Source organism: Drosophila busckii, chromosome 3L (assembly GCF_011750605.1).
Source record: "Drosophila busckii strain San Diego stock center, stock number 13000-0081.31 chromosome 3L, ASM1175060v1, whole genome shotgun sequence".
In the NCBI taxonomy this organism is placed as follows: Eukaryota; Metazoa; Arthropoda; class Insecta; order Diptera; family Drosophilidae; genus Drosophila; species Drosophila busckii.
In genome coordinates, this window is record NC_046606.1 from 5,031,035 (window position 1) to 5,054,596 (window position 23,562).

A 23,562-nucleotide genomic window follows, 5' to 3' on the forward strand; every position below is an offset into this window, starting at 1 on the left:
TTGTATTGATCATTTTGTGCAATCTATTTTTTACATATTTTTATCTGCAGTAGCATATCGTATAATAATATACCAAATTAAATACTAAAGCTAATGAAAAGTAGCGAACGGGTATTGTAGACATTTTAGTCCTGTTAAGATATGCTTGCGATATGATTGATAACGAAGACGGTGAAGATGCTAATGCAGATAACATAGACGAACACAGCGAAGAGTCCCAGCCAATTATTCGAAGAACGCGTGTTGTGCTACAGCGCTTGGGACCATCACAGGATGGGACGCCAGAGACTGATAATCCGTTTGGAGGACGGGAACCTGTTCCTGAAGCCGTTAATGCTTTGGAGCCAGAAGAGCAGTCTACCTCGCAAAATAACAATACACAGAACGAGATAATAACCATCGATACGCCAACGCCGCCAAAGAAACGCAAACGATTGTCCAATGTATCCAAAAAAGCGATGGGCACTCCCGTTGTGGGCGAGACAAGGTCCAACGATGACGACGAAGACGATGGCATGACATGTCCCATATGCTTGGATACTTGGGAGATGAGTGGCGACCATCGTTTGGTCTCTCTGCGCTGTGGCCATCTATTTGGCGAAAACTGCATACGACGCTGGCTGGCAGAGAGTCAACGCCAGACCTCGATCAAGTCCTGTCCGCAATGCAAAACCAAGGTGACCACACGGGAAATACGCTATTTGTATGCAAAACGAGTGCGTGCTATAGATCGCAGTGAGGAGCACAACATGCGACGAGATCTGGAGGTAGAGCGTATGCGCTCAAAGGCGCTAAGCATGGAACTTGCAACGGAAAAGTTAGATCACACGCTGACCGCCAACAAATTGAAAGCGGTGCAAATGGATTACGACCGTTTGAGGCTTATAGTGCGTGCTGGCCGCGGCGCTGGGGAATTAGACAACGAATGTGGCCTAAAGAGTATCAGTCAATTAGCCAGCCATCGGCTGTACATGGAGAAAAACATTGAGATTACCCGTGAGCCCGGCTGTCGCGTGCTGCTCTTCTCGGCGACGCACAAAACGCTGCTGGCCTCACAGAAAAGCGCGCAGAACCTATTTCCCGGCTATGGTGTGCGCTTTATCGATCTGCCCAGCTTCAGGCCGACGCAGTTTGTGCATACCTCCGCCCAGCTTGTGCGAGACATTGCCTGCTCCGAGAGTCAGCACACACTAACTGTGGCCAGTCGCGAGGTGCGCATCAAAAGCTTCGATATACGCACACGCTTGAGCAATGTCAGCTTTACGGCGCACGATAAGCAGCTCTGGAGCTGCGGAGTGGATCGAGAGCAGCGGGAGCACTATGTCTATGCAGGTGATCTGCGTGGCGCCGTATATGTATTCGATATGCGCTTTCCCGATAACATACTCAGCGAGTATCAAGCAATTGGTGAGTTGGCCACGCTTCATCTTCTGTCTCAAATTCACTATTCACTCTTTGCTCGCAGAAAACTTCAGTCCTGTCATAAACATTGCGGCCGTGCGCACCAGCAAGACCTTTCCCAGTGGCGGTTTACTAGTCTGCCAGCTGACTATGGTCAAGTTCTATGATAATGAGAATGACACGGCTACGCCTACGCGGCTCAATGTCGAGGGTCCCTTTCTGTCCGTGCAGTATGATGCACTGCAGGATACAGTGCTCATCTCCGCACGCTCCAATGCGCAGTATAATAAATCACGCTTTATACTTGGCCAGCTGGTCAAGATAGATGACACACCTGTGTTGAAAATTACGGCCACCATATTTGGCTCCACGGCTACGCCTTATATGACGCGGCCCACACAGATGGGCGTGGAGGATAACTCGCTGGTCGTTGGCTATTTGCAGGACACTAAGCAGCTTATGATGTACGACGTGCGGCGCGAGGAACGTGTGCAGACCATGCCCATCAACGAAGTGGTTTACGACATTTGTCCCGTCAACACAGCAGCCGGTTCTTATCTGGCCGCCTTAACGGACAACAAGTGTCGCGTCTACAAGGTGAACAGCACCAAAGCAAACTAAGCAAAGGCTGTGATGATAACTCCAATTCCAAGTGCGACTGCCATTAAGTTAATTACCTATAGATTAAGTATAATTTAATAAGATAAAGAGCTGTAAAGCGTATTATTCCTTCGGGCTTTTATTTAAATATTTTCACACACATACACGTACGTATATTTTCATTATTTTATCACTTTACACATATACACGCAGAGAAGATTCATTGACCATATAATATAGTATATATATATATATGTATAATAATCATACGTGTGCAAATCAAATTATTAGTTTTCAAAAGCTTTTGATTATGTTTCATGCCAGTGCATGTTTCAATATCCTTTAATGTATGTGCAGTCTAAACAATCTGCGTAAGTTATATGTCAATACATATTGTATGTTGTAATCGTGATGAGAAATATTTTCTTTTACAAATAATATAAAACACATAAAGCTATGGAAAATGTGTTTTACTACTTGGAAAATGGTAAAGTGTTTTAATTGAATCTATCAACATGTTTCCAATAATTCAGTATGCATATTTTAAGATTCAATTAAAGTATTCAAAAATCTGATTGTTTCCAATCTGAATCAAATGTTTGAAAAGCTTGAGTGAAATTGATGTATTTATAAAATGATTTGAATGCAATTACAACACTGCTAGTTAGTATATGTATATGTATAATTTGTAACACCCAGAACAGTCTTAAAAAGTGGCTTGCTTTGTCTTCTTCTTCTTTTGTTTTTTTTGTTACTAAAACTAATGCTTTTGATCTTGCAGTCAATTTGATTTGATTGTAAAAAACTTGTATCAAAAAAGATCGTTGGTCTGCGCAGCTAATTTGTAACTGTATAAGTATATATAAGGGCTATATATAGTATATGTATGTATGTGTATAGAGTGTGTATGTGTGTGCAATAAGTTGCGTGCATGTGTGTGTGTGTGTGTGCATATTTGATAGAATATCAATACTTTTCAAGTATAAGTTTTTCTTTTAATACAACTTGTGTGTTTTGTTTTTATTATTGTGAATTAAGTGAAAATGCATTTACTAAATCGTAAATCGCTGCTGCTGTGATGTTGTTGTTGTTGTTGTTGTTTTTGTGGCTTGAGGCGTGTTTACTTAAAGAAAAATCTTACAACTTAAATAATTGTCGCACTTACAATGAGAACTAAATGTACAGTTAATATATATGCATATATATATTATATGCTTTGTCGTATATAAACACTAGATTCACTTAGGCTAAGCTAAAACTCAATATGCAGTTAGTAGGAGTGACAAGTGGCTCCTTAGTCAAGGGGGGAAGCATGAAAATTAACTTTTACATTTGATGAGAGATTTCAAAAAACAGAAGTGGGGAGTGTAGGAAAGTGGGTGTCATGGTGTGTGTGTGTGTGTGTGTTCTATAGCTTAATCGATGCGTGCATAGCGCGGCACTATATCCTTCTTAATCCAGTAATCGCATATCTCGAGATCCTCTTGGGAGCGTGCATCCTGACCGACAATGATGACGCGACGACGCGGCGGCTCAAAGGTCTGCACCGTGCCATGGGACACATAATAGTAGAAGAGCTGCTGCATGGCCGAGACGAAGCGTCGCTGCTCCACAGTGTGTGGCTCGTAGCGTCCGAGTATGGCCTGTACATCGGCATCCACATTGGCCAGCTGATCCTCGCCCTCACCCTGGGTGACCACATAGAAGGGCACGCTGGGCTGCAGTCGCGCATTTGTGAGCAACGGGCAAATGGTGCGTATGTCGCTAATGATGGCCACCAAGGCGGCATAGCTGCTGGCATTGTAGCGCTGCGTGATCTCATCCGTGAGGCCCAGAGCGCCCAGCTGCGACTTTTGCAAATAGCCGCGCAGCTCCGCGGCGGTCCAATTGGCGTGCAGCTCGCGCAGCTTTGGTATATGCGACTCGTGGGCGGTGGTGCCGAGCACTAGGCGTGGCTGTTGCTGCACAGACTGTGCCTGCTGCTTCCATAGCTCTGAGGGATGCTGCTGCAGTATCTCGCCATCGAGCACCAGCCATTCATGGCGGCTGCCATTCTCGTGCTGCTGCGGCAAGTCGGCGGGGAACTGCAGCCAGGTGTCGGGGATGGCATTCCAGACGCGCTCGCTGGACGCATTGCGCAGGCATTCGGCATCGTGGCAGTCGAGCGTGAGCATCACCTCGGCGTTCTGACGCTCGGCATGCTGCAGCGGCTTGCCTGGGAAGATGGCCGAGGCCGAGGAGGCCCAGGCACGTGTATAGAGACCCTCAAGCTTGGGTGAGTTGACCAGCGCCGACACGAGCGTGGCACCCGCGCGATGTCCCAGCAGTGTCACCGACTTGGCATCGCCACCAAAGTGCACAATGTTCAGCTGTATCCACTTGAGCACGGCTATGATATCGCTCAGCGCATAGTTGCCCGAGCTGGGTGGATGCGTTTCCTTAGTCAGTGGTTCGACGGCCAGAAAACCGAAGACACCCAAACGGAAATTGGGACGCACAAAGATGACATCGTGGGAGCGTGAGTAGCGCGCCGAGGGACGCAGAATGCCAGGCGAGGGGCCTGCCAAAGTCTCCGCTCCAATGAGCACCACCACAGGCAGTGGGCTGGTGTAGCGCACATGCGGCGTCACCACATCCAAGTACAGGCAATCCTCGTCGCCCACAGTGGTGCCGTTGCCCAGACGCTGCGTGCACAGGACGCTGGAGTTGTGCGTCTGCAGCGTGCCGTTCCAGCAGTGCTCGATGCTATCGATCAGCTGCGCCGGACGCCAGCGCAGCTCATTGACCGGCGAGCGCGCATAGGGAATGCCGCGAAAGGCGAATGCGCCATCCTCCTTGACGCCCTCCACCATGCCGCAGCCCGTCACCGCCGAGATGTAGCGTCCCTCGCGCAGTGGCGGCGATATCATCGTCTCGTGCGTCAGCACATACCCAATGACGGCCAGCAGCAGCACAAAGAGCAGTATGCCGAACACGATGAGTGCATCATCCACGCTGCACTTGTAGCCACGCAGGCGACACCACAAGGAGACGGGGCGATCGCGCTGCTCCTGCTCGGCGGCCAGTTTCTCCTCAGCGGCCAGTTTCTCATCCTTTAGCTCCGACTTTAAATCCTCGCTGGCGCCGTTGCTCTTCACAGGCGCACGATCTACTGTGTCCTGATCCTTGAGCGAATCATCCAGCGTTTCCATGGAGGCCAGACCAGCTTTGCCCAGACCCAGCTCCACATCCTCGCCAGACTTCTTCTTGGGCATCATATTAGCAATGGGCAGCTTGATGGCATTCAGCAGTCCGCGCTTTTGAGGCGGCGCATCTGTGGAGTCGGCGGGCGCTGCCTCAGCGGTGGCTTCTACAAATTGGAGCAGTTAGTGAAACATATAGCAAGGAATAGCTGTTCGCTTACCCGACTTGGCATCTGCATCGCCATTGCTCAGCTGCTTCTCCTTTTCAATGTCCTTCTCCTTCTCGGCCGCTGGTTTGCGCACAAAGAAGCTGCGCAGTCGCTGCCCCAGGCCGGCGCGTGGCTTTTGCTCTGCCACTGGCGCAGCTGCAGCATCGCCATTGGCCTCCTTGTTGTTCTCCTCCTCCTTGGCCAGCAGCTCGCCTTCAGCGCCATCGCCATCGGGCTTGGGTTTGTTCTTCATAAAGAATCCAGGCAGCTTGAGCCCACCAATGGGTATCTTCTTGGGCTTCACCTCGCGCTCCTCCTTGCTAATCTTCTTCTCCTCAGGTGCAGTGACAGTGGCACCACCGCCACCATTTGCTGTGGGTATGTCTATAATCTCCTCTGCCTTGGCAGGCTCCGGTGTGGCTGGCTTGGAGACTTGTGGACTGTTCGGCTTGCTTTTGGCCTCAGGCTCGTCCTGCTTTTTGCTGTCCAACATCTTGTCGGTTTCCTTGGGCTCATCCAAAGTGGCCGTCGTCTCGGTCGGTGGCGTTTCCTTCTCCTCGAGTTCGCCCATATTGCAACTGAATCTAACAGCTATAGGCTATGGCTAATTCTGTAAAGTTGGTTCTACTGCAAAGCAGAAGGAAAGCAAAAAGTTAAATTAGTTTTATATTTTACAAGTGTAAAATTCAATGTAACATACACTTAAGTTAAGTTTAAGCAAAAAAAAATGAATTTTTTAAGTTGCTAGGCAGCTAAGGATCTAGGATCTATCAACAACGCGTGCTGTTTGGCTTCTAGCTGTCGCTGCAATGACGCGCAGCAGTTTTATGCGGAAAAGCGGAAAATCCTTAGCAGCTGGCTTATCCTTTGTTGTGCCTACCTGCGTCTGTGCGCTCTGCGTACCTAGAAAAGCGTCTCAGGTAGCCAAAGACGCTCGGGGCGGGAAGACCGCAAATTTATTAAAGCAAGCCAGCTGCAAGGATTCCATTGCGCAGGATCAACCCCGCAATATTTTCTGCTTTACGTGCGCTTTGCTGCTTTTACAAATCTTTCACACGTAATTTTCTCTGCGCTTGCCTTTTCAATTAGCGGAAAAACTGCGCAAGCGACGACATTGTGCGTGATCTGCCAAGGACAACGCAATTAAAAGTGACGCCGCAACACAAAAAGGAAATTTCCAGCTATTATGCAGATTGTGGCAAACAACACGTTTGGGCATTTGCTTGACTCGACTAATTGATCGCAGGCAGGAGTCATGAGAAAATCGTTAAAAAAATGACAAACTTAGAAAACAATTAACAGGCTGAACAATAAACAAGCCTAGGACTGCTGCTTTGTTTATTACTTTTAAAAAACAAAATGAAACTTAAAAGCAGCGCTGTACATTAAGCATAAACTTAATGATTAGACTAGACTGGAAGCAAGCGACTGCGCATGGAGTGGGCTAGAGAATTGGAAACGATGCCAGTTCATGAACTCGTGTCGTGTAAATCAGCTCGAAATTCCATTATAATGTGAACTTTAAGTTCAAATTTGTTGCGTGTGTCATAATCTCTATGCATTATCGTTAAACATTATCAGTGGACAGCAAAAGTTGCGCGTCTGCTTGGTCAACTGCATGGAAATTGTGCAGCGTGTTGGAAATTGGAGCAACCAAGCGAGAGTCAAGCATAATGCGTATCGGGAGTGTAAAAAGTGTCACATATGTGTACAGCTAGACAGACAGATAGACAGATAGATAGATAGATAGAAAGAAAGAGCTAGACGAAGCGTAATGAAAATCCAATTGAAATGGATTTCAATGCATTAGCTGCAGGTCAAAGTAATTACAGCTGAACGGACTCAAGTGGCAACATAGCAACTTATTTCACTCATAAACAATTGCAAAAAATGCAATTTATTGTTGCTTTACTGTAACTGTACTTTGGCAAGTTAAATTCCGCACACTCATGACTATTAATTAGCTGAGAAAATGTGTGTTGAAAGCTACAAAACGCAACGCGAGGCCAAAGTTGAGGTAGCGCCACAATCGTCACGCATGTCCAGACAAAAGACATGCCACAAATATAATACTCAGCCCACTTTACTATATATATACATATGTTGGTTGGCTATAATTTGTCTTGGCGCATAAATTAAATCAAATTTGAAACTTGCGTTTGACATGCAATTCATGTTTTATTCTTTGTATTGTTTTTTTAACTGCCACGCACTTTTGCTTGGGGTGAAAGTACGCAGTGACTTGCATGTTGTGTCGCCTAAAAGCATGCAGCAATAAAGAGCAAACATTGAATGCGCTGCGCCAAGTGTTAATCGTGTAATCTTGGGGTCAATCTAACGCAACAATATTTATTAGCTGATTAAATTTATACGCGATCAACACTTAAAAAAAGAACAAAACTAAAATATAAAACGCATACAAATTGTCTGCTTGACCACTGATGTTTACCCCAAGTGGGAAAGGCGCAACCTGTGTGAGGCAGTGAAGCATGAAATGCTGCAACAAAGTGCAGCTGGGGGGGGTGTGAGCGCAGCGCGTCCTGTTGTTGTTGACTAACTCACCAAATGCCGCCCACACACACCCAACACAATTGCCCAACAGATGGCGCTGTGCGTGTCGACACGCAGTAAACTGCTCCTGCGAGGGTTGCAACTGTCTTTATGCACAATTAAACAGGATATTTGAAATAGCATTAACTAAAAAGCAGATTGCGATCAAATTTCAAGCGTTCCACTCCCACTACCCAAACACCTTTGTGTACTTATACTTTGAATTATGTCTAGACAGTCACGAGATTGCAATTAACACGCGGTCTGCTGTTTGCGGCCTAGGCGCCAATTTCCTTGTAGGAGACAACACCCAACACACCCACAACAGCAATCAAAACCTGCGGCTCAAGCGTTTTTCAATTTACTAACTTATAATACAAATTGCCTGCACTTGGCAGCGCTTCTAACGAACTCAATTTGTCATTCAGCTTGGGCGCAGGGAATTGAGCCCAGGCACAGCGCGTAGATTTACAGCAAAAGCCCGCTGGCTACACTGAGCGAATTTAAAGAACAGCCGCTTTAGTAAACTTTGCTGTATATCGCTGCTTAAAAATCTAGCGCGTCCACAATTTATTAAATGTTACGCTCGTCGACGAAATTAGCGTTTTATTAACAACTTGTAGGCCTGGCTCGTAGCTACTTTTGTTGTTGTTAATTTCATGCCAATTTAAAGACGCTTTGATGAACGGGCCGCTATAATGAGCCAACTTGAACTACAAGCCGAGCCAAGCCAAGCGCTCGAGCTCATGTAAAGTGCTGCACGTGTCGGCTGAAGAGCCAGCGAAGCATGAAACATTAAAACAAATAAAAACAAAATCGTATATAGACCACAGACCACAGAGCAACCAACTTGGTTGAGGTTTGTGGTTGACACGTGTACTGGGCTGGCAAGAGCAAGAGTCGTCCGGGCTTGTTACATATTTGAGTGATGGCAATCTATAGCATAGAAAGGCGTAGCTCATTTTCTCTCAACTGAACTTCAATAGTTTGTTACTAAAAATTAACCTGAGCAGTACAGTTTGGTATATGCCCCTACTATCGCTGTCTTTGTCTCTTTCTCTTTCGCTCCTTTCAAATATGTTGCGCATTGTTTATCAAGCAAACGGCATCGAATGCAAGATTCTTTTTTTTTTTTATTGCGCACTTTAGAATAAAAACGAGATAAGGTTTCGGATTACCGAAGAACTCGCCCTAACGCGTTGCAAACACACTCAAGGATACTTAAGATAGTTTTTCTTTTACGAGCAAACGTTAAGCGCAGATTGGACAATTGAGATAAGCAGCAAGAGCATGCAGGATATTTAACAAAGAGAGAGAGAAAAGGGAGAGCGAGAAAATGTCACATAACTCATGGCTCTGGGTTTACTTAGCTGCATTTGAAATTTTAAAGTTACAAAGCATTTTCATTAATTTTTCTGTTTTCTTATATTGTTTATTTTGTGTGTCAACAGCGATAAATTTTTGAGTAGTGTAGCGCTCATTAGTTGAGAGATTTACAGCGCCGGAAAAGCCAATTGAAAGGCAACATTTGACCATGAACTCTACGAGTGAAGTTCTCAAGTTGAAGTTGTTTATCTAACATGCGACGTAAAGTGTTGAAAATGTTGTTTAGTTTGGCTACACAACAAACAAAGGCCACCCCCCACCCCTTGCTTGCATTTTAGTTGGAAGAAATTAAAGTTCCTAATTGTTTATGTTCAAAGTGAAAGCGACGAACAAACACAATTAATGCCACGCCCCTAGCAAGCAAAGCAACGCCTCACAGGAAATATTTCAATTGAATTTTGTTGTAAAGAAAATTTCTTGGCTGGGAAAGTAAAAATTACTTAGCGGCTTTTGTCTTTGAAAAGTTCGTAAGCTTGGGGGGGGCAGTTGACAGTGGGTGGAGTGGAGTGGGGGTTGGCAGCTGCAGCATGCACCAATAAATCTTTGAACGCCATGCAAATGCAAATGTTTCCCCCAGCTGTGATTTTTGTTGTGTTTTCACAAGTTTTGTTTGGGTTTAGTGTATGTGAATTCTTTGGTTGCTGCTGACTGCAGCGTCTTCCCGGAAATCATTCACAGCGCCTTTATTTTCATTTTCATTGTTGTTGTTGTTTTTTATGTGGAGCGCGCTCAGCATATTTGGGCTCCTCTTTTGAAGTTTTGGCTTCTTAATTGCCAGCGGCTATTAATTTATTATTGCTGCGCGCTCAAAGTGCCAAAATATAATCAAGATTTATAATGCTGACTTGGGCGCTCGATTGAGAAATTTAAGCGTATGACATCAACATTTTTAAAAGGATTTCTCTAACATAGAAAACATATTTCAGGCATTTAAACAGCCCTGAGCTATATATACACATATGGGCTGTATATTTGAGTGTTAATGGAATTATGAACGGCACGAGTCAAGCAAAAGGTGATGCGTGAGTAGCTGGAGGAGTCATGGGCTATTAGTTTGTTGCCTGCCTTGGGGACAATTGTTTACTTTGGGGGATTAACAGCTACAGATTGTCAGCCAGCAGACTTTATTTATATATAGTGCATTTATTTAATGCTTTCCTTTTATTTACATATTTATATATAGTGCATTTATTAATCCTTTTAATTACACAACCAAATTTTCTTACTTGATTTCCACTAAACGCACAAAATTCTTATGGCAAGCTATGGCAATTGTATGTAATCCGTTTGTATTGAGTGTGCATGTATATCGTTGAGAATTATCCTGCAGGACACTTTGTATATATGTGTGTGTGTGTGTGTATGCACAGATTTGCACTTGAATTGTAAATATAAAAAGCACTTGGCAATGCTTTTGATTTATGCGTTTTGCTTATATATTTTATTATGTACCGCTGTAGTTTTTATTTTCACAATTATTTTGATTTTATGCTTTGCTTTATATTATTTATGCATATAAGTGTATGTGTGTGTGTGTGTGCACTGGAAAATGTTGCTCGCGTCGCGTGCGCCACAAACAAAAGCAAACGTAGGGAAAAAATTCCGAAAAGCGTGCGGCGTCTAGCAGAGCGTGGCTCAAACTGTTGTTGCCACCAAGAGAACGCATCTTGGAGATACAAGCTACAATTTGTGGAAGCAACGAACGCAAACATGTTTGAGGCGCTACACTGCGCGAGATTTCACAGCAATTGAGCTGAGTGAGCAGCACATTAAAGCTTAACTAACTATAAGAAAAAGCACTATAAGAAACTAGAATAAATTATATTATAATAATTACAATAAATTATAATTTAAAAAATGAGTTTTTCTTGCAGTGTGCTTGCAAACATGTTTGATTACGCTCTCTGCTCTCTCACTGGATGCGCTGCGCTCTTTCTGGAAAGCTATAAGAGCAGAGGTGGCAATGCAATTGAGCTCTGCCGGCTTATAGGGGTTGCCAGTTGCTCTCTCTTACTCCCTCTCTCTCTCTCTCTCTCTGTCTAACTATCTCACTCTTGCACACTGCTGCTGCTGTCGCCAGTTCCTGCTGCAGGCAATAACAACAGCAAAAGCAAGAACAACAGCATTTGGAGCGGCACATGGCGACGGCGACGGCGACGGCTACGTTGAGGTTTTGTTATACGTACAGTAAATGCAAAATACATTGTATGTACAATTTACATCTACACACACACACATACATACATACATATGCAATGAATTGGTGCCTGCCCGGGTGTTCAGTTCGAACGTATTCCAAATTGCAGCTATAGATAAAGAGCTGCAGCTAAGAGCGCAAGTGTTGAGTTGTTGTCTTATTGCATTTATAAAATAATAATAAAAATAACACATATTACGCAAATAAAACTCTAAAGTCAGCAAGTGTGATATTAATGTTAAATAGTTAGTTAGTTAAATCGAATTTTCTTTAGCTGCTCCAAGCCAAAGCCAGCGCTACTTTTTGCTTTATTTTCTAACTTTGAGCAGCTATAGCTCAGCTAATATAAATCCGATTTAAGTGCTTTATGCAATTTTATGTAGCTGTTGAAAACACTTTTCAAATGAGCACAAACATGCATGTTTTACAAAATTATGCGGCAAAGTTATAAACAAAAGAGTAAACAAACTCGAAAACTTTCGCTTAAATCTCAAACTGTAATAGGCTGTAAATCAGCGAACTAACATCCGATTTGAAAGTTTTATGTATTGTTAGGTTTGTGAGTTGCAGCTGAACAAACATGCATACAAATTTGGAATTTGTAAAATTTTTGATATTTTGGCAAAAAACATGAATTTTTGCCAATAATGCTGCCGTCTTCATTTCTTAACAGTTGAGGAGCTATAGCTCAGTCAAAAAAAATCTGCAGAGATTTTTAGCTTAATTCACTCTTCAGATTGTAAATAAATATATGCTGTTGTATTTGATCAAAAAAAAATTGTTTAGACAAAGTTATGGCAATAAATCCAATGATGGTTACTTTTTGTTTAATTTCAAACTTTGCAAAGCTATAACTCAGCTAAAAAAAATGCGATCTAAACCTTTTATACGACCTTATGTTGGTGTAAAAAGTTACAATTAAAATGAACATAAATATGTATGTTATATTACATAATAATTTGGTGAAAGTTATGAACAAAATAGTAAACAAACAAGTAAAACTTTCTGTGAGGTAAAACGGAACTTTGTTGCAAAACTTTGCAACTCTGTACCAATATATATTTAAAATATAAATAAACCAAATAATATTGCATTAAAAGTGCACCAAGTTGAAGTTGCATGTAACAGCAGAAAAATAAAAATCCGAAATAACTGGAAATGCAAAAACATCTGTCGCTAGGAAATGAAGCAATTGATGCGTCATAATAAACAATATTTGAATACAGCTCAACCCCAACTCCGAGCTAACCTCCAACCCCCTATGGTAACACCTTAAACTCTTTTGTAAGTTTTGCCTACCCCTGAGAACAAAACACAAATTTATAACTTTCTAGCCAATTGTAAACTTTGCTATTGCGTAGCGAAAGTGATCGCTGACTTTTGAGCAGCAAATCAAGCTAAAGCTGGTTGGGAATTATAACAAGGTTTCCCTGTACCCACATTTCAACAACTTTGACACGCCTACGCATAGGAGTTACCTTACGCACATTTGTATAAAAAACTAATTAAATAAATTGTGTGCAGCTACTGCAGCAATTCATTTGAATTGCTTAGCTGACAGCTGTTTTATTCTTTTTGGAACACAATAGCTAAAATAAGAAATGCGTATAGAGTTACGTTATTGACGTATGCCTGTCACGTAGGGAAGTGATCCTGATCATCATCATGATCAACATTATTGTTAGCAGCAGGGAAGCCCGCGAAATGCTGCAACGCGGGCTTGGCTTGCCCCTAAAAAGGAAGCAGACGCAGGCTGACTAAGCATGCCACATGTGGCACGTTGTTGTTGCATATACTATGTGGTGTGTAGGTTGTATGCGTAATTAACAAGTTCTTGTTTAATTTAAATTTGGTGCGCGTGGCGTGGGCCACAGGAAATGCTCAGAGTTGTCCCTCACTTCAAAACTGCACCCATCAATTATCCTAAGCTTACGCAAGTAACTCGAATCGGCATTGAAGAGGGGCTTGGGCGCTGTCGAAATAAAACCCAAAAATTCTCAATTATATGGCTTTATTGTTGGCCAGGCTCTTTGGTAATTGATTCCCTGTCTAAGCGCCCTGAAGTAGGCCATAAAAATACACTGACCCCAAAGAAAAGAGCATTTTTGTTGTTTTATTCTCCAACTATTTTGCTCACTTAATGCTGAAAAGCGAAACAGTCAAGTTAAGTTGAGTGCAGTAGCCTTGCCTTGCTATAGATAAAACATGAGACGATTTTAAGTGTTCCTTGGAACTGAGGTTAAGCAGCTTGCGACAATGTAAAAGGATAATAAATACGATACTTTAGACAAAGCAAAAGCACAACCCTCAAAGTTAGCTCAACTCTCAGTAGCATTAATACAAATTGAGGCAAATAAATGTTTAATATTGCTTAAAATCTGTATTATTATAGTCAGTTGTAGCACATTTTTGAATTTCTACTCAGACTCGTTGCTTTAGTTCCTTTGCTACTTTCTCTCTTTACAGTGCGGGGTCATTTCGTGCCCATTGTGTGTGTGTGTGTGTATAGAGAGAAAAGTCGGCAATCAAAACATGAGCTGTTGGTTCATGGGTCTCTTCATTTGTAAAGTTCAATGGCTGCAGGCACAAAATATCTGGGCATAGCCTATTGGAGTAGCTGAAGATCAGGGCGATACAAAAGGCCACAAGAGACTGGGACTGCAACTCTGAGATTGAGGCTGCGACTGAGGCTAAGTGCTGCTCGTGCAGCAAACAACAAAGCGCGACAAAGAGCATTAAAAGTTACTTAAGCAAGTGAAAATAATCAGAGAAATACAATAGAGTATGCAACTGATTGTTACCTACAGCTGACTTCAAAGTGCGAAAGCAACTTGACAACGGTTCATAATTGACAATGCGTTGCAGCATGCAACAAACTGCTGCAAGATGCGGGAACAAACTTGCAGTGCATGCTGCTTGCAGCTTTAATTGAAAACAGCGCCACACAAAGTAGAGGCAAGTTGCAAGCTGAAGATGCTGACTTGAAGTCTGACATTGTATATGAATGTGTGTGTGTGTGTTTGTGTGCTTGTGTGGGTGCCAGGCAGTATTTTTGTCGTCTTTTGTGTGCTGCTGCATGTTGAATATATTTAAAATGGAACTTCCTACAACATTGTTGTGAGGCGCGTAAATTGTAACTCAAAAGCCACTGAGAGTGTTTTGATTATTGCTGCACAAAGGCCAAACGAAATTGTTTAACAAGCTGGCAATAGACTGGAGACTAAACTTTTGATATCAGACGACACACAGCGCTGTCAATTTATTGATTTTTATTGCAGCAACTAAGTCAATGCAGTCAATACAGGCAGCGGAAGCCCTGCAAAGTTTAGTTTGCTTTATTTTCTACAATTCATCCGCTTAGCATTGTACGGGCCAGTGCCGCCAATAGGCAAAGTATCTTTAAGTTGCGAGCTCTACAACTGTTTAGCTGTCTAGTTTTCAACCATTTTCTCAATTTAATGCTTGTCCTCAAACAATTGGTTTATCATCGCTCTAATGAAGTTGAGTTGCTGTTGCTCAGATGATGCAGCAAAAAATGCTTTGCAATTGCGGCCGCTGTCTGACTCAAGTCTCTATAATTATAAAAGCCAAACGCATGCTGTGCAACATACTGCGGATAATAATAATTTCTGTTGCACTTGACACTCTCAGTGTCTTTAAGGCGGCGTCGGAAATTGATTTTATATTGCCACAGCTGCGAGTGAGCGAAAGATACAAAAGTATCTCAAGCTTTGCGGCACACTTCAACGACAACTCGGGTGGTCGACTTGCATTTAATTAAATTGCCAAAACGTTTGCGTGGGTGGCGCAGCCTCAGCCTCAGCCTCAGCTTTCCCAGACTGTTCTGTAGTTCTCGTTATTTCTCATATTCTTCTTCTTGCTGAGCGGATGCGCAGCTATTGGCTTATGGGGCTAGAGTACAGTTGCACTAAGCGCACTTTAAATGCTAATTTCGAACGTTTGTTGCACGTGCAACATTCGAACTAGAGAGGCAGCTACTGGCAATCCCTACCCAATTCAGGTGTTGCCGCATTATTAACGCGTTGTCGCCTTCAGGTCTGCTTGCATACACTTGAAGAAAAGTTAACTGTTACAAATATTTTTATAGACAAATAAAATAAACCTTTGTTTTTTTTTTTGTTAGTGTATTTTGGTTAAAAGCAACACTTCGTTAGCGCTTTTGAATGAAAATTTCAGTTAAAAGGGGGGAATACATCCGTAAGTGGACGCTTGATGACCGGAAACAGCAACAGCTATGGCTTTGCGTTTGAGCTACAAACTTGGCCCAAAGCGAGGGAGCATAGAAAGATAGTCGAACGCAAGTGTTAAGCTCACTGTGCAACAATTGGTTGTTGTTGTGATTGAGGGCATTGGCCTCTTTCTTGACTTGGCGGAATTGATTGCCTCTGGGGCAACTCCCACACGTAAGCGGATGGCAGCTGCTAATGCAACAAGCGCAACATTTTGTGGCACAATTCAAGCGCAAAACTCTGTCCAAAAAACGAGGAAATTGAAGTCGCAACATTTGAGGGCAGCAGCAGCAGCAGCAAAAAAGTAATTGACACAGCTCGTGCAGCAGCAGCAACAAATGGGCCAGCAACATGCAATTTTTAAATCGCAGTGCCAACAACAACAACAACAATAATAATGGCAGCATTTAAAAATAGCAGCATGTCACCTACAACAGCAACAGGAGCGACAACAACGACGTGGCAATGAAGCAGAAAGAAATCAGCTGCATAAAAAAGCAAAAAGAATTACAGCAAACAAATTAAACAAAGACGAAGCATTTAATACACTGAGCAAAAGTCTTGACAAGTTTTTAAAGCTTTTGTATGCTACTCTTTGAATTGCTGCCCAAGCTGAATTTCTTCTTCTTGGGCAGAAGCCATAGGCTGCGTCGAGATGGAGCAGCAAGTGAAGCTTCTTGCGTTGTCATTGGCAGTGACGATTAGAAAGGATGACAACGCTGCCGATGCTGATGGCGATGCTGAGCGCAGGGCGAGGCAAGTGCGTGATGCGCATGAGCGGCAACTCATTGCGCCTTAAATGGGAGCAAGAGCCAGCGACGTCGCTTGATAATGATAATAATGTGCCTATGTCTGTGTTCTGCGTCTCTTTGTCTGTCTATGTGGGCGGGAGGTGGAGCAGCTAAGCTGCTGCGATATTTCTCATTGTTTTGTTTTGCGCATGCGCAGCGATGCGTTTATTAAAAGACAAACTCAATGCAATGACAACTTGGGCGCTGTGGCTCTGGAAATTGTCGCTGCCTTTTTTGGGCAACAAAATCAAAAGCAAAAATCTGGTCAACAAGCAGCAGCAACTTGCAACAGCTGCAGACTTGTCTTATTTTCTTTTCGTTTTTTCTTGGGTCGCGACTATAACTCTTCTTTGGGTCTCTGGCATTGTCGTCTCCATTTGACATTGCCTTTTGTGAATTATTGAAATTGCAATTGCAATTGCAATTGAACAGCAGCAACAACAAAGAGCAACTGGGCCTGCAATCAATCAATCAGTTGAAATAGTCAGGGCTATGGCCAAGAGCGTGGTCTAGGGCGGAGCAAGCGTAATACAAGTTTGGGGAAAAGGCGCACGCGATTTATGCTTACTCCATCTTTTCCCCTCTCCCTTCCCTTGAATCTCTTTCTATGTGTTTGGTCACGAACTTGCGCGGCAATGAGCGAAAAGCTACAGCAACTTTTGGGATTTAAATTCAAGTTTCGGCTATTGCAGCATTAGTTTAAATATTTTAAAATTTATGCATTGTTTAGTTTTCTGCAGTTTTGCATTTTGGCTTTAAATCGGTTTTGTTATTAAAAGAATTTTGCGCTGACTAAAAATAACATTAAAACTTCTGTTTGTATTTGCCTCCCCCAAAAGAATTCGCTGGAGCTGAAAGTTGAAAACGAAACCAGCGAAAAAATTTAGGGGAGTCAGGAGAAGCGACAGCACAAAAATCTCTGCACGAAAGTCGAAATGCTTACAGGTTATTATGCGAAGTGAGGACAAAAAGAGAAGCAGCGAAAATGCGAAGCAGCAGGGTCAAAGGCATTGCGTGAGCGACAAGAGACAAGTGACAAGCACAAAGAATGAAATGCGCAATTATGACAAATTTTCAAATGTTAAGCGAGAGAGAGAAGTAGCGGTAAATAACAAAGGCGGCTGCATCTGCGCTCTCTTTTTATTTTTAATGATTTTCGTCACTTTACATGACTTAATTGCTCTTTAGCTTAAGCGTGTTTTTTTCTCAGCTCTTTCTCTTTCTCTTTTGTATTTTCTGTTGTTCTATTTTTCAGTCGCTTGTGGGTCATTTGCAAAGTCGATTCACCTCGATCCTGCGCATTATCAGCAATTACTCCAGCGCACAGTTTTCACGACTATTCGTTCGATCGACCGCTGAGCCAACAAATTTTCTTTTGGCCCGCACTTAAGCAGACAATTTTGCTAGCCAACTAATCTATGCATCTCTATGGAGCTACGTGGAGTCGCTGGTCTCTTGGTCAGACTCATAATTCAGCCACCAATAAGCAAATGCTCATGTACAAGGGGGCGAAATCTGATCGCACTTTCCATTAGGATAAATTGCAGCGAAAAATGAAGGAAATTCGCAACAGGCGGCCAGGTCGGCAGTTTTATAACCGAATAGTAAATGCTCTATAAAATAATACAATATAATGATTTATAGCAACAATTTTGGCATTCAAATAAATCAAAATACTACATAAAATAATAATATACTGCATACTATATTAAATATTCCCCACCTGCACTTCTAAGTGCACAACAAACTGTGGGCATGTAAAAAACTGTCAAAGATTGCATCTGGCGGCCGAGGCGACGCTACTCTCCAAACAAATTAATGATCGCCTGGCTGCCCCTTGAGCACACCCGACTAGTAGCCAAGCCCATAGACTGCCTCTTCCTCTCCTGTCGCACTCTAATGACGTCATTATGCGCCATAGGCACAGCACGTGGCCAACTATGGACAGTGGAGAAAATTTGCTTGTTGCCTTGGCAAAAAAGCAAAAAATTATAAAAGCGAAATAAATAAAAATGCAAATTAAAATACAAATCTTCCATAGCAACGAATGGCGAATGGCGAACGCACGCCAATTGAGGGGGTGTCGGATTTCATGAATATGCAAATTAGAGTCGCGAGCTGCCAGTGGAAAGCCAAACTCATCATGATATATGGTCAGGAGACGACGACATGGGGAGCAGCAGCAGCAGCAGCAGCTTGAATGCGAGCATGCGTGAATTCAAAATGCAAACAACATTTGATTATTTATTTGATTTTCTAGCCACGCACTCCAGTGGTTCTCAAACTACGTTACAAAGGGTATAGACAAGAGCAACAGGCGTAGGAAATGGCTATAAAATTAACTATAAATAGAGCGAGTTAGACAGAGAGAGAACTAAAGCAACTACTGTTACATAAATTTGGTTACAAAGAGGCGAAAAGAGTTGAAAATGTAACAAACTCTTAGCAAAACTTAAAACTTTGTATAGAAAGTGTATATAGCATAAAAGTTAAACTTTACTATAATATCTGTTTGCTCTTCTCTTTAACTTACTTCAATTGTACACAGACAAGTAGTTGTAATAATGATGTCTTAAAGATTAAAACATTTAAGATGCCTGAGCTGCTGCTGCTGCTGATGCACGTGGAATACATAAGCCCAGATCTGTTTTAATTGCTGACCATCTTGGCATCTGGCCATACGCCTGAGTATTCGGTATTTCAATTATAACATGCGCTGCGATAAACCTAATTGATTGACTGAGCCGAGTCGAGTCGATCCAAGTCGAGCCGATCCGATCCGAGGTGCTGATGATCATATTTATAGCAGCTAGGCGGTCAGGCAATTTAATTGCATTTTCCAAACAGAGAATGAGAACTAAGGAAAATTGTTAGCGATTTCCACGCTTTAATGCTGCAGGCTGTGCACGTTTTACTTGTCTTGGGGCACTCATTACATAAACCATAAGCAACCAGCGCTGGCTCAAGCAGCTGCTGCAAGGAGCAAGCCCAAGCCATGTCGGCCAGTTTGGGGCCATTTTCACAGTTTGAATCTTGGGGGCACCAAGTAAATTATCTGCAGGCAACGGTAAAAGTAAACTACACACACACACATTTCTCTTGCTCCCTCCGCTTCGGCTGCACTGAACAAGTGCAACGTGGCACATTTTAGACTCACGATTTGTGCAACCCACTGGAGTAGGGCCCAGCCACAAGAGCCGCCAGGCAACTTTTTTTTTTTTAATGCAGGATTATCCGTAACAAGAAACAGCAGCAGCAGCAGAAGAAGAAGCTGAACTGCATCCATCAACTGGCGTAGCGCCCTTACTTTACTTTCGCAAGTTGTCAACAAACTTTCAACTAGGAAGCAAAAAAAAATTAGAAGCAGTTCACAAGACAGTTTAATACACTTTGCTTGCGCGCTTAGCTCTATTTGCACTATATAGCAGATATACCCCAAACAGCAAAACCACAGCAGAAATCTCAACAGGCCGGCGCCAGTTGAATGAACTGCACCAAAGCTGCTGCTGCTGCTGCTGCTCCACTCTTAAAAAATGGTTTACATTTTTTTTAGCTCTTTTTTGTTGTTGTTGTTGTTGGCCTGCCACAGGTAATGATGATGTTGCCAGCTAGCGTTGCCTGTGAAAGGAAGCGCAAAAGCAGAAGCTGAAGTTAAAGCACAAAACGAGGCCAGACACATTGGGAGCTGCCGCAGCAGAGGAGGCGTAAGGCCCAAAGGCCTAAACAAAGCGGGCAACGGCAGCAGGAAACGAGCCACAATAGACAACATAGAGTGAGCAGTGAACAGCGAACAGCGAACAGAGAGCAGCAGGCTGGGGGCAACAGGAACTGTAGACTGCAGCACAGAGCAATCCACAATCAATAGAAGAAACGTTCAGCAGAGCGCAAATAATGCGCCAAGAAAGCTGCTGCGATCGAAATTGATAGAGACGTGCAGCTGCTAGCAGTGAAAGAGTGGAGAGGGGGAGGCGGGGCTAACATTTCAACACATGCCGCCAAGCCAAGCCAATGCAGCGCCCATTTGTAACTCAATGGCGTGTAAAATAGCTGCTGGCCAGTGAAGAGTAATCTAGTAGATGAGAAGAAAGGGCAAGAGCAAGAGAGAGCAAGAGAGCTAGCAAAATGAAGCTGTGGTGATTTTAATAAATTTGAAATGAAATCTATATGCCTATTATACATACACATAAATTAGATGTATACATTACGTTATTATGTAACAGTGATTTTTATTTGTAAACTGTGATTTGCTGCTCATCACTATTAGCGAGTGAGCAGCTGCGCTGCGATTTTTTGCAGTTTTGCTTCACTTGTTTATCAGATGTTCTTGCCTAGTTGCGCTTGTTGTTGTGCTTAAATTTAATAAGTGTAAAAATAATCGCTAGCTACTTAATGATTGTGCTTTGGCCTATTGTTAAATATACACACATACATATGTATGTACTATATGCAACGCAGGTTCATTGAACTATTGTTATTGTTGCTGTTGCGAAATTATAATGTTGCAAATTGAAGCTCAGCAACGCCGGCAAGCATATAATATACATAAAACAAAACGAGTTGTAGTTGGAGACAAACATGTGAGCATAATAAACATAATGCAAGCTCCCTTCCCCCTTCCCCTAAGCACTGCTACGGATATGCTTAGCGCTTTATAATTTTTTATGACACGAAGTATTCTACTGTTGCCTGTTGTTGTTGTTGTTATTACACTTGTGGTAGTGCGCGGTTTCTCTTGTGTAAACTGTAATTAAATAATATTAAAGTTGAGCTCAAGAGTTGACAAACTGACACGCGAGCTACAATTTAAAATCTTAAGTGAAGTTATGAGCATGTCTAGCGATATTGCAACTGCACTTGACACTCAACTTTAATTTATAATTTCATTATTAAGCGGCAGCAAGTTAAAATGTAAGCGATATAAACTCTTCTAACTTGACTGCAGTTAATTTCAATTCATTTCACATTGTGCTTAATTGAAAAGTCAAACAAATATAAAATATATCGATAACAAATTAAATAAAAATAAAACTTCATTAAGCTGCGTAGGCTTTGCTCTAAAAAAGGCAATTGCAGTTAACAATTAAGCACAGCTAATTCAAGAAGAAGAGCAAGATACAGCAAACAAAAGCGGGGAACAGAGTAAAATGGGAGCGCCGCTTGAGTGCTTCTATTTACAACAATTGCAATGAATTGCAGTAAAACAACAGTAACAACAATAGCATAAACAACAACAGCACAATAAAATACATTTATGTACAACAGTGTGTTGTACCACTGTACACAGTTGTCTGTCCGATTTCCAGCTTGGGTTTTATTGTTAAAAAAAGTTCAACTCCCAGAGGGGGGCTCATGATATGTGATTCTCGGAAGCATAGAGTTCATTTAGTTGGCTCGCCAGGTAATTTACAAAGAACTAGCAGCACAACTTCATTAAACTAAATAAAACTCATAACTACTCATAAAACTCTTTTTTAATACACTGCAATAACAATCAAATACAATAATAAGAACATCAAACAGCTGGGGAGAGGAAACAACGGGCGCGGCTTGTAAATTTCATTTTGACAAACCGTTTTTTTTGCTATCGCGCTTTGTTTTTACTTTTTGTCTTTACTCTCTGCTTGCGCCTATCTCGTATTGAGTTGTTATTGCTGTCAACGGACATTGTCATTGCATCCCCGTGGGAGCTACTCAAACTGTTGCTATCTTGCTCTTGCACAAACAAATCAAAACTTTTTTCTTTAATTTGCGAATAAGAGGATAACGCAACAGAGAACTGTTCAGCGTTTGTTGCTGTTATTCTGCCTCTCGTTCTTGTATTTGCTCGCTTGTTGTTGTTGCTTTTGCTTTTGCAAGCAGCGGCGCACAATTGGGAAAATTAAACGCAGCCCTAGTGCTCCACAATTGTATGTAATGCATTTCTTTGGCGATCGTTAAGCAGATATTATATATGTATGTATATTTAATTCGCACTCACCCTTACCTGCTAAACTTAGCAGCTTTTTTCTTCAGCGATCTCTTCTTTTTTTACTGCACACGAAATTATTATTCACTTAACGAATTTAAGTCCTTTGCGTAGTGGTTTTCACTTTACACATAATTAACGTTCTTGTTATTAATTCTATTTGTACATTAACATTGATAACTAATTTAAACTTTTATTACGAAAACAATAAACATTAAACGCCGCGGTAAAAGACCGAACCTGTCGCGAGTAGAAAATAAAACGATTAAAAAGAGCACGGCAATAGAAAGAATTTACATAGGTGTGAGTGAGAGAATTATGCAAAAGCGCGCTCTTTTGAGCAGTGTGACCGTTTTGTGCAAAGTGCAATATAAAGACTTTACATGGGTGTGAATGTGTGGGTGAGAGACATAATGCAAAAGCGCGCTCTTTTGTGCAGTGTGACCGTTTTTTCAAAGCTCCTGTACTGCGTAATTATTATTCGAGCGCGTATTTGTGTTAAATTAATTTAATGCAAGCCTTAATTAACAAAAAGTTGTTCGCGTACAATAAAAGTGTTAACGTTATATGTAGTGAGTGAAGGCAAGTCCATTGCACTGCGTATAAGACTCCTCTTGGTGTTTTCTTATTTGATCGTCGTCAATGTTGTGTACGGAGTTTTACATTTTTAATGTTTATGTTCAATTTGAGTGCACAATGCACCAAATCCGTGCTGTTAAATTAACAAAAACGTTCCCTGGTGCAACCCTGAGATTTGATTACCAGAAAAGGATTAAAAACCGGTGTCTGGTCAGCGCTTTAGTGTGGGGCAGTAACTGCGGTTGACGAGGGTGGCACTGCAACAAAATATTAAGGCGGGAAAGAGAGCAAGCACTCCAGTTTAATGTCCAAGTATTAGGGCAACACTTGAGTTACTGCCGCCCGTCCCATGCAAAATGCAAACAAAGCTAGCCGACGTCGACGCCAAAGTCACGTGCTACCAACACCACCAAGCTGGTGGTGCTAGAGTCCTGGAGTAGTCGGCAGTTGCA

General features: G+C 42.4%; 2 protein-coding genes across 3 annotated transcripts; one reads left to right on the forward strand and one right to left on the reverse strand.

The window, feature by feature from the left end:
- The first annotated feature begins 15 nt into the window (after positions 1-15).
- On the forward strand, positions 16-2,116 carry LOC108600021 (E3 ubiquitin-protein ligase RFWD3). The gene is made up of 2 exons (XM_017987339.2): positions 16-1,407; positions 1,466-2,116. The coding sequence occupies exons 1-2, from the start codon at positions 153-155 to the stop codon at positions 2,020-2,022; spliced, it is 1,812 nt and encodes a 603-aa protein (XP_017842828.1). The 5' UTR covers positions 16-152; the 3' UTR covers positions 2,023-2,116.
- Positions 2,117-2,301: 185 nt separating this feature from the next.
- Positions 2,302-22,626, reverse strand: LOC108600020 (neurotactin). Of its 2 annotated transcripts, none has more exons than XM_017987338.2 (3): positions 22,550-22,626; positions 5,405-5,970; positions 2,302-5,350 (listed from the first exon to the last, which is right to left on the reverse strand). In XM_017987338.2, exons 2-3 carry the CDS (start codon positions 5,961-5,963, stop codon positions 3,417-3,419), a joined length of 2,493 nt encoding a protein of 830 aa, XP_017842827.1. In that variant the 5' UTR covers positions 5,964-5,970; positions 22,550-22,626; the 3' UTR covers positions 2,302-3,416. The 2 variants fall into 2 exon arrangements, with proteins under 2 accessions (XP_017842827.1, XP_017842826.1); XM_017987337.2 differs by lacking the exon at positions 22,550-22,626 and adding an exon at positions 10,555-10,710 and having other exon boundaries at positions 5,405-6,019.
- Positions 22,627-23,562: the final 936 nt, after the last annotated feature.

Coding starts and splice junctions, on each gene's coding strand:
- LOC108600020 (XM_017987338.2), bottom strand. CDS start 5,963: ATGGGCGAACTCGAGGAGAAGGAAACGCCACCGACCGAGACGACGGCC. Junction 5,351..5,404: donor CGATGCAGATGCCAAGTCGG/GTAAGCGAACAG, acceptor TCCAATTTGTAG/AAGCCACCGCTGAGGCAGCG.
- LOC108600021 (XM_017987339.2), top strand. CDS start 153: ATGATTGATAACGAAGACGGTGAAGATGCTAATGCAGATAACATAGAC. Junction 1,408..1,465: donor CAGCGAGTATCAAGCAATTG/GTGAGTTGGCCA, acceptor CTTTGCTCGCAG/AAAACTTCAGTCCTGTCATA.